Source organism: Pristiophorus japonicus, chromosome 20 (genome assembly GCF_044704955.1).
Source record: "Pristiophorus japonicus isolate sPriJap1 chromosome 20, sPriJap1.hap1, whole genome shotgun sequence".
Lineage (NCBI taxonomy): Eukaryota > Metazoa > Chordata > Chondrichthyes > Pristiophoridae > Pristiophorus > Pristiophorus japonicus.
Window position 1 is genome coordinate 96,564,592 of NC_091996.1, and position 12,384 is coordinate 96,576,975.

General features: G+C 52.7%; 1 protein-coding gene across 1 annotated transcript in view; it reads right to left on the reverse strand.

Annotated features, from left to right (window-relative positions):
* LOC139233022 (schwannomin-interacting protein 1-like) overlaps positions 1 to 12,029 on the reverse strand; it is a 16,578-nt gene extending 4,549 nt beyond the window's left edge. Inside the window, exons 1-4 of the mRNA XM_070863530.1 lie at positions 11,928 to 12,029; positions 8,510 to 8,615; positions 6,138 to 6,287; positions 5,120 to 5,228 (exon numbers count right to left, since the gene is read on the reverse strand). Coding sequence (XP_070719631.1) covers positions 5,120 to 5,228; positions 6,138 to 6,287; positions 8,510 to 8,615; positions 11,928 to 12,016 — 454 coding nt within the window. The 5' untranslated portion in view covers positions 12,017 to 12,029. The remainder of the gene's footprint in view (positions 1 to 5,119; positions 5,229 to 6,137; positions 6,288 to 8,509; positions 8,616 to 11,927) is intronic.
* Between the last annotated feature and the right edge of the window lie 355 nt (positions 12,030 to 12,384).

Consider the following 12,384-nt stretch of genomic DNA (forward strand, 5'->3'; position numbering starts at 1 on the left):
GGAAGTTCTGCTAAACCGTTATAAACTGGTCAGGGTCCAGCTGCATATTGTGTCCAGATCCGGGCACCGCACTTTAGGAAGGATGTGAAGGCCCTGGAGAGGGTGCTGAGGAGCGAGAGTGGGGGGGGGGGGGGGAAGGGGGAGCGAGGGGGGGAAGAATGGGCTGTTTCCCATTTGAATCCAGACATTGAGAACAGGAACAGTATCCCGAAGCCCGGGACCACGCAGGTATTAAATTACTGGCCTGGGGGTTAAGCCAAGTTATTTTGCAGTGAAGGATTGAACGCACTGGGGAAATCAGGGACTTTCAAACCTATCCCAACTTATACAGCGTCTCTTGCAACCTCAGAATGTTGCAGAGTGTTTCACACTCAGTGAAGTACTTTAAGTGCACAGCAAGCTCCCACAATGTGATAATGACCTCAGTACTGCCCCTCCGACAGTGCGGGGCTCCCTCAGTACTGCCCCTCCGACAGTGCGGCGCTCCCTCAGTACTGCCCCTCCGACAGTGCGGCGCTCCCTCAGTACTGCCCCTCCGACAGTGCGGCGCTCCCTCAGTACTGCCCCTCCGACAGTGCGGCACTCCCTCAGTACTGCCCCTCCGACAGTGCGGCGCTCCCTCAGTACTGCCCCTCCGACAGTGCGGCGCTACCTCAGTACTGCCCCTCCGACAGTGCGGCGCTCCCTCAGTACTGCCCCTCCGACAGTGCGGCGCTCCCTCAGTACTGCCCCTCCGACAGTGTGGCGCTCCCTCAGTACTGCCCCTCCGACAGTGCGGCCCTCCCTCAGTACTGCCCCTCCGACAGTGCGGCGCTCCCTCTGTACTGCCCCTCCGACAGTGCGGCGCTCCCTCAGTACTGCCCCTCCGACAGTGCGGGGCTCCCTCAGTACTGCCCCTCCGACAGTGCGGGGCTCCCTCAGTACTGCCCCTCCGACAGTGCGGCGCTCCCTCAGTACTACCCCTCCGACAGTGCGGGGCTCCCTCAGTACTGCCCCTCCGACAGTGCGGGGCTCCCTCAGTACTGCCCCTCCGACAGTGCGACACTCCCTCAGTACTGCCCCTCCGACAGTGCGGGGCTCCCTCAGTACTGCCCCTCCGACAGTGCGACACTCCCTCAGTACTGCTCCTCCGACAGTGCGGGGCTCCCTCAGTACTGCCCCTCCGACAGTGCGGGGCTCCCTCAGTACTGCACTGGGAGTGTGTGTGCAGACTTTTTGTGCTGGAGTCTCTGGAGTGGGGCTCGAACCCACTGCTTTCTGTCCAAGGCGAGAGCGCTCCCTCTGAGCCACTAAACTGGGCTCTCCATTCTATCCCGTTTGTTCAGAGTCTGCTCTCATTCACACAGGCCATAATGTCAGTGTGTGGGATACGCAGTGACCGACCGAGGCGAGGCTTTCTGTATGGAAACCACTGATGTGAGGGGACCGCCCTCTGGTGGTTAAACCATCAACTGCAGTGCAATGGAGCACTGCATCGTGTACAACAACAACTTGTATTTATATAGCGTGTAGTCAAATGTCCCAATGCACTTCACATGGGTGTTATAAAGGCACACAAAAAATTTGACACCGAGCCGGCTGTGAACAAATTAGCGCAGGTGACCAAAAGCTTGGTCAAAGAGGTCGGTTTTAAGGAACGTCTTAAAAGGAGGAGAGAGAGGTCGAGAGGTTTAGGGACGTGTAATGTATGCTCCTGTGAGGATGCTCACAGGTTGGTGGCACTGTTGAGCTGGGAGCGGCTTAGCCAGCAACGTGACGTTCACAAGACTCAATAAAACCCCAGCCAGTTGGGTTCAGGGGATCCACGATGGGGCAGGTGGTTGTGAGCCTGGTGGATGAACCGGTAATGTGTCGTGTGATTGTTAAACCTTTTGCTAATAAACCAACTAGAAACAAAGAAACATAGAACATAGGTGCAGGAGTAGGCCATTCGGCCCTTCGAGCCTGCACCACCATTCAATAAGATCATGGCTGATCATTCCCTCAGTACCCCTTTCCTGCTTTCTCTCCATACCCCTTGATCCCTTTAGCCGTAAGGGCCACATCTAACTCCTTTTTGAATATATTTAGTGAATTGGCCTCAACTACTTTCTGTGGTAGAGAATTCCACAGGTTCACCACTCTCTGGGTGAAGAAGTTTCTCCTCATCTCGGTCCTAAATGATTTACCCCTTATCCTTAGACTGTGTCCCCTGGTTCTGGACTTCCCCAACATTGGGAACATTCTTCCTGCATTTAACCTGTCCAGTCCCGTCAGAATTTTACATGTTTCTATGAGATCCCCTCTCATCCTTCTAACTTCCAGCGAATACAAGCCCAGTTGATCCAGTCTTTCTTCATATGTCAGTCCTGCCATCCCGGGAATCAGTCTGGTGAACCTTCGCTGCGCTCCCTGAATAGCAGGAATGTCCTTCCTCAGGTTAGGAGACCAAAACTGTACACAATACTCCAGGTGTGGCCTCACCAAGGCCCTGTACAACTGTAACAACACCGCCCTGCCCCTGTACTCAAATCCCCTCGCTATGAAGGCCAACATGCCATTTGCCGCCTTCACTGCCTGCTGTACCTGCATGCCAACCTTCAATGACTGATGTACCATGACACCCAGGTCTCGTTGCACCTCCCCTTTTCCTAATCTGTCACCATTCAGATAATAGTCTGTCTCTCTGTTTTTACCACCAAAGTGGATAACCTCACATTTATCCACATTATACTTCATCTGCCATGCATTTGCCCACTCACCTAACCTGTCCAAGTCACCCTGCAGCCTCCTAGCATCCTCCTCACAGCTCACACTGCCACCCAGCTTAGTGTCATCTGCAAACTTGGAGATATTACATTCAATTCCTTCGTCCAAATCATTAATGTATATTGTAAAAAGCTGGAGTCCCAGCACTGAGCCCTGCAGCACCCCACTAGTCACTGCCTGCCATTCTGAAAAGGACCCGTTTATCCCGACTCTCTGCTTCCTGTCTGACAACCAGTTCTCTATCCACGTCAGTACATTACCCCTAATACCATGTGCTTTAATTTTGCACACCAATCTCTCGTGTGGGACCTTGTCAAAAGCCTTTTGAAAGTCCAAATACACCACATCCACTGGTTCTCTCTTGTCCACTCTGCTCGTTACATCCTCAAAAAATTCTCGAAGACTTGTCAAGCATGATTTCCCTTTCATACATCCATGCTGACTTGGACCGATCCTGTCACTACTTTCCAAATGCGCTGCTCTTTCATCTTTAATAATTGATTCCAACATTTTCCCCACTACTGATGTCAGGCTAACCGGTCTATAATTACCCGTTTTCTCTCTCCCTCCTTTTTTAAAAAAGTGGTGTTACATTAGCTACCCTCCAGTCCATAGGAACTGATCCAGAGTCAATAGAATGTTGGAAAATGATCACCAATGCATCCACTATTTCTAGGGCCACGTCCTTAAGTACTCTGGGATGCAGACTATCAGGCCTTGGGGATTTATCGGTCTTTAATCCCATCAATTTCCCTAACACAATTTCCTAACTAATAAGGATTTCCTTCAGTTCCTCCTTCTCGCTAGACCCTCGGTCCCCTAGTATATCCTGGAAGGTTATTTGTGTCTTCCTTAGTGAAGACAGAACCAAAGTATTTGTTCAACTAGTCTGCCATTTCTTTGTTCCCAGTTATAAATTCACCTGAATCTGACTGCAAGGGAGCTACATTTGTCTTCACTAATCTTTTTCTTTTCACATTTCTATAGAAGCTTTTGCAGTCAGTTTTTATGTTCCCAGCAAGCTTCCTCTCATACTCTATTTTCCCCTCCTAATTAAACCCTTTGTCCTCCTCTGCTGAATTCTAACTTTCTCCCAGTCCTCAGGTTTGCTGCTTTTTCTGGACAATTTATATGCCTCTTCCTTGGATTTAACACTATCCTTAATTTCCCTTGTTAGCCACGGTTGAGCCACCTTCCCCATTTTATTTTTACTCCAGACAGGGATGTACAGTTGTTGAAGTTCATCTAGTTTTTAATGGCAATGTGTTGCGATGGATGGTTAAGCAAAGAACCCATGAAGTAAATAAATTATCGGAGTGACTTCGAGAGCTCCTCCCACCAATACATCTCACCCCATCACCCTAACCCTCGATTCCCTTCTCCCCCATATACTTGTCCAGCCTCCCCTTAAATACATCGATACTATTCGCCTCAACCCCTCCCTGTGGCAGCGAGTTCCACATTCTCACCGCCCGGCCAAACTTGTTCTCACATTGAGCAACTTCTCTTTTCACGCCACTCACTTCCTCCAAATTAAAGGTGTTGCTATGGGAACCTGTATGGGTCCTAGCGATGGCTGCCTTTTCGTGGGATATGTGAAACATTCTTTGTGCCAGTCCTACTCAGGTTCTCGCTCTCACCTCTTTTTCCGGTACATTGATGACTGTATCGGTGCCGTTTCCTGCTCTCGCCCTGAACTAGAAAATTTCATTCACTTTACATCCAATTTCCACCCTTCCCTCACCTTCACATGGTCCATCTGCAAATCTTCCCTTCCCTTCCTCGACTTCTCCGTCTCCATCTCTGGGGATAGGCTTTCGACCAGTATCCGGTATACACCCACTGACTCCCACAGACACGTCCTCCCACCCCGCATCCTGTAAGGACTCCATTCCATTCTCCCAGTTTCTCCGTCTCATCTGTTCTGACGACACCATCTTTCACACCAATGCCTCGGACAAGTCTTCCCTTATCCTCAACCAAGGATTCCCCTCCGCCGTGGTCAACACGGCCCTCGACCGTGTCTGTTCTATTTCCCCCACCTCTGCCCTCACCCCTTCCCCTTCCCCTCCCTCCCAGAACCTCGACAGTGTTCCCCTTGTCCTCACCTTTCACCCCACCAGCCTCCACGTTCAACGGATCATCCTCCGCCATTTCCACCACCTCCTGCGTGATCCCAGCACCAATCACACCTTCCCCTCCCCCCTCAGCGTTGTGAAGGGACCACACCCTCCGTGACACCCTGGTCCATTCCGCAGTCACCCCCAGCACCCGCTGCTCACCCCCTTCCCGTGCAAGCACAGGAGCGGTAACACCCTCGCTTGCCCCTCTCCGGAGCCTCTCCCCTGGACCCCCCCCCCCACAGACTTACGGTGAATTTGGGAGAAGACATTGGCTTGCAGGCTCTGAAGTTGCACCAGGGTCATCTCGTGCAGGACACTTGGCTCCAGTCCCCTTCCCCTCCACTGGGCCTCTCCGGACTGGGGGAGAGAGAAAGATTCATTGCATCAACGGAATTCAAGGATTATAGAAAGAAGGACATTGCATTTATATAGCGCCTTTCACAACCACCGGACGCCCCCAAAGCGCTTCACAGCCAATGAAGTACTTTTGGAGTGTAGTCACTGTTGTATTGTGGGAAACGCCAATGTGCGCATAGCAAGCTCCCACACACAGCGATGTGATAATGGCCCAGATCATCTGTTTTTTATGTGATGTTGATTGAGGGATAAATATTGGTCAGAACACCGGGGACAACTCCCCTGCTCTTCTTCCAATGGTGTCATGGGATCTTTTACATCTACCTGAGGCGGCAGACGGGGCCTCGGTTTAACGTCTCATCCGAAAGACGTCACCTCCGACAGTGCGGCACTCCCTCAGCACTGCCCCTCCGACAGTGCGGCGCTCCCTCAGCACTGCCCCTCCGACAGTGCGGCGCTCCCTCAGCACTGCCCCTCCGACAGTGCGGCGCTCCCTCAGCACTGCCCCTCCGACAGTGCGGCGCTCCCTCAGCACTGCCCCTCCGACAGTGCGGCGCTCCCTCAGCACTGCACTGGGCGTGTCGGTCTGGATTATGTGCTCACGTCTCTGGAGTGGGACTTGAACCCACAACCTTCTGACTCCGAGGCGAGAGAGAGTGCTGCCCACTGAGACAAACTGACACTCCATAACGTATTTCAAAGTTGAAAGGTCACGGGAAGTGTAACAGAGCTCCACCTGGTGGACGACTGATGTAACAACAATAAAAGGGTCATGTCGCAAGGTCATGTGATCACAGCTGTGTTGGGGGCCATCTTGTAGCGTGTGTGCTCGTGCAGTGGCGTGTAAAGATCTGACAGTGAGCCATTTGCTGAGCGTCCGCCCCACTCTGCGGGCCGAGCCCCACTCACCCAGTCCGAGGCTGCCTGCGTTCGCTGCTTTTGCTTCTCCAGGTCAATCTGCCTCTTCACCATCGCCAGGCCTCGCTTGGCCTCGCACTCCAGCTCCTTCTGGCGGGAGTGAAGGTCTCCCTCAGCCGACGGGACCTCGTCTGGAGCCTCCTGGAATGATTCACACACACCGGGTCAGCGCAAGGCTGGTGCAGCAAAGGAGGCCGCCATTGGGCCCATCGAGCCTGTGCCGGCTCTGTGAGCGAGCGATCCCATCAGTCCCACTCCCCCCCGCTCTCTCCCCACAGCCCGGTGAATGTTTCCCCGTCAAGTGTTTATCCAATTCCCGGTTTGAAAGTTACTATTGAATCTGCTCCCACCGCCCTTTCAGGCAGCGCGTTCCCGATCACAACAACTCGCTGCGTAAAAACATTCTCCCCATCTCCCCCTCTGGTTCCATCGCCGATTATCGTCAATCTGTGTCCCCCTGGTTCCCGATCCTTCCACCAATGGGAACAGTTTCTCTCGATCTACTCTGTCCAGACCCCTCATGATTTTGAACACCTCGATCAAATCTCCTCTCAACCCTCTCTGCTCCGAGGAGAACAACCCCAGCTTCTCCAGTCTATCCCCGTAACTGAAGTCCCTCATCCCTGGAACCATTCTGGTCAATCTTTTCTGTACCCTCTCTAAGGCCTTCACATCCTTCCTAAAGTGCGGTGCCCACAGTGTTTTATAAAGGTTCATCATAACGTCCTGGCTTTTGTATTCTGCCTCTATTTATGAAGCCCAGGATCCTGTGTGCGTTTTTAACCGCTTTCTCATCCTGCCCTGCCACCTTCAACGATGTGTGCCCATATACCCCCAGGTCTCTCTGTTCCTGCACCCCCTTTAGGATTGTACCCTTTCATTTATATTGCCTCTCCTTGTTCTTCCTACCAAAATGTATCACTTCACACTTTTCTGCGTTAAACTTCATCTGCCACGTGTCAGCCCATCCCACCAGCCTGTCTGTGTCCTCCTGAAGTGTATCACTATTCTCCTCACTGTTCACTACACTTCCAAGTTTTGTGTCATCTGCAGACCATGAAATGAAACCCTTGCACCCATTAAAGAGCATACATTTTGAAAAGGTACAATCAAAGGTTCTGTTTCCTGGGTTCCTGTTTTGACAACAATTCTATCTCATTGACATCACGTGGACATATTGACCCCTGGACTGACCCCAGGTCCTGGCCTCCTGGGTTACAATCCGCCCTTGACCCTGGACTACAAGGGGCGAAAGTCTCAGGTGGCCCTCGAGCGGTTAAAGCAAGAAAGACTCGGATTTATATAGCGCCTTTCACAACCACCGGACGTCCCAAAGCGCTTCACAGCCAATGAAGTACTTTTGGAGTGTGGTCACTGTTGTAATGTGGGAAACGCGTAGCCAATTTGCGCACAGCAAGCTCCCACACACAGCGATGTGATAGGTAACAACTGGGAGGAGGAGGACAGGAATTGCAGAGCAGCAGGATGACCTGTAAACTGTGGCTCACTGGGCTGCACCCTCGCCCGAGTCACAACGTTGTGGGTTCAAGTCCCACTCCAGGAACTTGAGCACAAAAATTTAGGCCGACATTCCAGTGCAGTACTGAGGGAGCGCCGCACTGTCGGAGGGGCAGTACTGAGGGAGCGCCGCACTGTCGGAGGGGCAGTGCTGAGGGAGCGCCGCACTGTCGGAGGGGCAGTGCTGAAGGAGCGCCGCACTTTCGGAGGGGCAGTACTGAGGGAGCGCCGCACTGTCGGAGGGGCAGTGCTGAGGGAGCACCGCACTGTCGGAGGGGCAGTGCTGAGGGAGTGCCGCACTGTCGGAGGGGCAGTGCTGAGGGAGCGCCGCACTGTCGGAGGGGCAGTGCTGAGGGAGCGCCGCACTGTCGGAGGGGCAGTACTGAGGGAGCGCCGCAGTGCTGAGGGAGCGCCGCACTGTCGGAGGGGCAGTGCTGAGGGAGCGCCGCACTGTCGGAGGGGCAGTGCTGAGGGAGCACCGCACTGTCGGAGGTGCCATTAAACCGAGGCCCCGTCTGCCCTCTCAGGTGGACGTAAAAGATCCCACAGCCACTATTTCGAAAACGATCAGGGGAGTTGTCCCTGGTGACCTGGGGCCAATATTTATCAACATAACAAAAACTAGATTGCTGTGTGTGGGAGCTTGCTGTGCGCAAATTAGTTGCTGCGTTTCCCACATTACAACAGTGACTACACTTAAAAAGTACTTCATTGGCTGTGAAGTGCTTTGGGACGTCCGGTGGTTGTGAAAGGCGCTATATAAATGCAAGTCTTTCTTTCACTCTCCAGGACACACTTTCACCTCACTATCAAACGCCGAAGGTCAGAGGGAGGGTCGGTGTTACCTGAGGGGATGGAGTCGCGGACACTCCCTGGGCCGGGTCATCGCTCTCGCTCTCGCTGCTGCTGTCGTTGATGAAACACAACTGCAAATTCATTCGGCTGTGGAACCTGTGAGAGGGAGACAGAAAATGCCAATGGTTTCCGTGGTCGCCGGGTCGTTTGAGCAGCAGTAGGCCCGAGGCTTTGCCTGGTGTCAGCCGTGGCTCAGTGGGTCTCTCTCTCGCTCTCTCTCACACCTCGAGTCAGAAGGTCGTGGGTTCGAGTCCCACTCCAGACACTCGAGCACAAAATCCAGGCCGACACTCCAACAATCGGCCCAGCACCAATCGCCGCTTGCGGACGTGCGTTCCAAACCTCTACCACCCTGCGTGTGTCGGAGTGTTTCCTAATTTCACTCCTGATGCTCCCCTCGTTCTAGACTCACCAACCAGCGGGAATATTACATCGGACCACACGGGATATACAGCCCAGAAACAGGCCGTTCGGCCCAACCAGTCCAGGCCGGGGTTTATGACCCACTCGAGCCTCCTCCCGTCTTTCCCCATCTAACTCTATCGGCATAACCCTCGATTCCCTTCTCCCCCATATACTTGTCCAGCCTCCCCTTAAATACATCGATACTATTCGCCTCAACCCCTCCCTGTGGCAGCGAGTTCCACATTCTCACCACTCTCTGGGTAAAGAAGTTTCTCCTGAATTCCCCATTGGGTTTCTGGGTGACTATCTGATATTGATGGCCTCTAGTTATACTCTTCCCCACAAGTGGGAACACTCTCTCTGTATCCACTCCATCAAAACCTTAACCAATAAGGGAATTAAGGGTTATGGGGAGCGGGGGGGTAAGTGGAGCTGAGTCCACGGCCAGATCAGCCATGATCTTGTTGAATGGCGGAGCAGGCTCGAGGGGCTAGATGGCCTACTCCTGTTCCTAATTCTTATGTTCTTATGTTTCATCATTTTACAGACCTCTATTAGCTCATCCCTCAGCCTTTTCTTTTCAAGCCTGTCCGTCCTTTCCTGATGTGTATACCCTCGCATTTCTGGTATCATCCTTGTAAATCTTCTCTGCACCCTCTCCAGTGCCTCTCTATCCTTTTTATAATATGGCGACCAGAACTGTACGCAGTGCTCCACGTGTGGTCCTATATGTCTTCCTCCTGTGGCTCTCTATCCTTTATCTCTCTACCTACCCTATCACTGCCCCTCAATATCTTGGAGACCTCCATCAGTGTTTAAGCAGAAAGTTCCCATTTAATCATGTCCCGGGGTCAGACTTAAAGCCACAACCTTCTGACAAGGCACCAAAAAGTACTTCATTGGCTGCAAAGCGCTTTGAAACAACCGGTGATCGTGAAAGGCGCTATATAATTGCAAATCTTTCTTGCCAACTCAGGCAAGTTGCAGCCGGAATAAACACAGTTCCAATCGCCTTGCCCCTTACTTCCTCTACAACGCCTTCTGTCCCCGATTCTATGCCAACGTTGTTGGATCGGGAGGTTACATAACAGAAGAACATAAGAAATAGGAGCAGGAGTCGGCCACAAGGCCCCTTAAGCCTGCTCCGCCATTTAATACGATCATGGCTGATCCGATCATGGCCTCAGGTCCACTTCCCCGCCCGCTCCCCATAACCCCTTATCGTTTAAGAAACTGTCTATCTCTGTCTTAAATTTATTCAATGTCCCAGCTTCCACAGCTCTCTGGGGCAGCGAATTCCACAGATTTACAACCCTCAGAGAGAAGAAATTCCTCCTCATCTCAGTTTTAAATGGGCGGCCCCTTATTCTAAGACCATGCCCTCTAGTTCTAGTCTCCCCCATCAGTGGAAACATCCTCTCTGCATCCACCTTGTCAAGCCCCCTCATAATCTGATACGTTTCGATAAGATCACCTCCCATTCTTCTGAATTCCAATGAGTAGAGGCCCAACCTACTCAACCTTTCCTCATAAGTCAACCCCTCAACCCCGGAATCAACCTAGTGAACCTTCTCTGAACTGCCTCCAAAGCAAGTATATCCTTTCGTAAATATGGAAACCAAAACTGCACGCAGTACTCCAGGTGTGGCCTCACCAATACCCTGTATAACTGGAGCAAGACTTCCCTGCTTTTATACTCCATCCTCTTTGCATGGGGTGGCCAACTCTGATTGGCTGTATCCCTGGTGGTTTCATCACATGACCTCCCACCACGCTCCAGCCCTCCCGCCATTGGCCCATCCTCCAGGCCCACCCCCTTCCTACGGCCAATCACAAAGGGAACACGCTCTTTGTCATCCAATGGGATTCACCTTGACGGTAAGCCACTTACCCCCCCGATATTCAGTATTATCAATGAAAAAAAGTGTTGAGAGAAAATGAAAATAAAAAAACAGCATTTTATTTCCCCCCGGGTTTGCTTGTGGCTGTGACCCGGAGATTAATCTTCGATCCCTGGAGACACCGGGCCAGTCCTGGCTGATTGCCGACCCCTCATCGGGGGAGGCAACATGTGCTTCTCCCCCAAGCCCACAATGGTGTGGGGGTTTACTCTGCGAGTCTCCCTTGTGAAACACGGAAGGGAATCACGCCAGCCCTCCTGCAGAAAAGGCCTCGTTTCCATAGCGACGGCAAGGCCTCAAACTACTCCTTTGGCCTTGTGAAAGGAAAGGAAAGAACTCGCATTGAAATAACGCCTTTCACCACCTCAGCACGTCCCAAAGCACTTTACAGCCAATGAAGTACTTTTGGAGTGTAGTCACTGTTGTAATGTGGGAAACGCCAATTTGCGCACAGCAAGCTCCCACACACAGCAACGTGATAATGACCCAGATAATCTGTTTTTGTTATGTTGATTGAGGGATAAATATTGGTCAGGACACCGGGGAGAACTCCCCTGCTCTTCTTCCAAATAATGGCCATGTGCTCTTTTACATCCACCCGAGAGGGCAGACGGGGCCTCGGTTTAACGTCTCATCCGAAAGACGGCACCTCCAACAGTGCGGCACTCCCTCAGTACTGCCCCTCCGACAGTGCGGCGCTCCCTCAGTACTGCCCCTTTGACAGTGCGACACTCCCTCAGTACTGCCACTCCGACAGTGCGGAGCTCCCTCAGTACTGCCCCTCCGACAGTGCGGCGCTCCCTCAGTACCCCCCCTCCGACAGTGCGGCACTCCCTCAGTATTGCACTGGGAGGGTTAGCCTGGATTTGTGTGTTCGGGTCTCTGGAATGGGAACTTGAACCCACGACCTTCTGACTCAGAGGCGAGAGAGAGAGAGAGAGTGTGCTGCCCACTGAGCCAGGGTTGACGGTGCAATCACATACAGGCCTCACACACCTGTGAGCAGGGGTGGACGTGGTCACTTGGCATTGACCAATCGTGGCTCCGGGATTAGGCCATGTTGCAGGGAATACTGAGCAGACGTTGTGGCCTTGCTCCTTACCGTGACGTGCAGCTAAAGGTGGCGCCCATTGTCGGCCAGCTGTTGTTCTCAGTCCGCTCCCAAGACGTCAACCTCTGTGCGCCATCCATTTTCCTCCTCCCCAAGGGCTGCAAGGGAAAAGTCAGCAGCCTCTTCATGGAATACTCTTCGATATAGTGCACGCTCTCAGAGACCCATATAATACAACTCTCCCCCCATCCAACCCCTGCGCGTACTCTCGCTCTCCATATGTATCTCCCCCTCTCCCTCCCTCCCCATGTGTATGTATCTCCCCCTCTCCCCATGTGTATGTATCTCCCTCTCTCCCTCCCTCCCCATGTGTATGTATCTCTCTCTCTCCCCATGTGTATGTATCTCCCGCTCTCTCTCCCCATGTGTATGTATCTCCCGCTCTCTCTCCCCATGTGTATGTATCTCCCTCTCTCTCTCCCCATGTGTATGTATCTCCCGCTCTCTC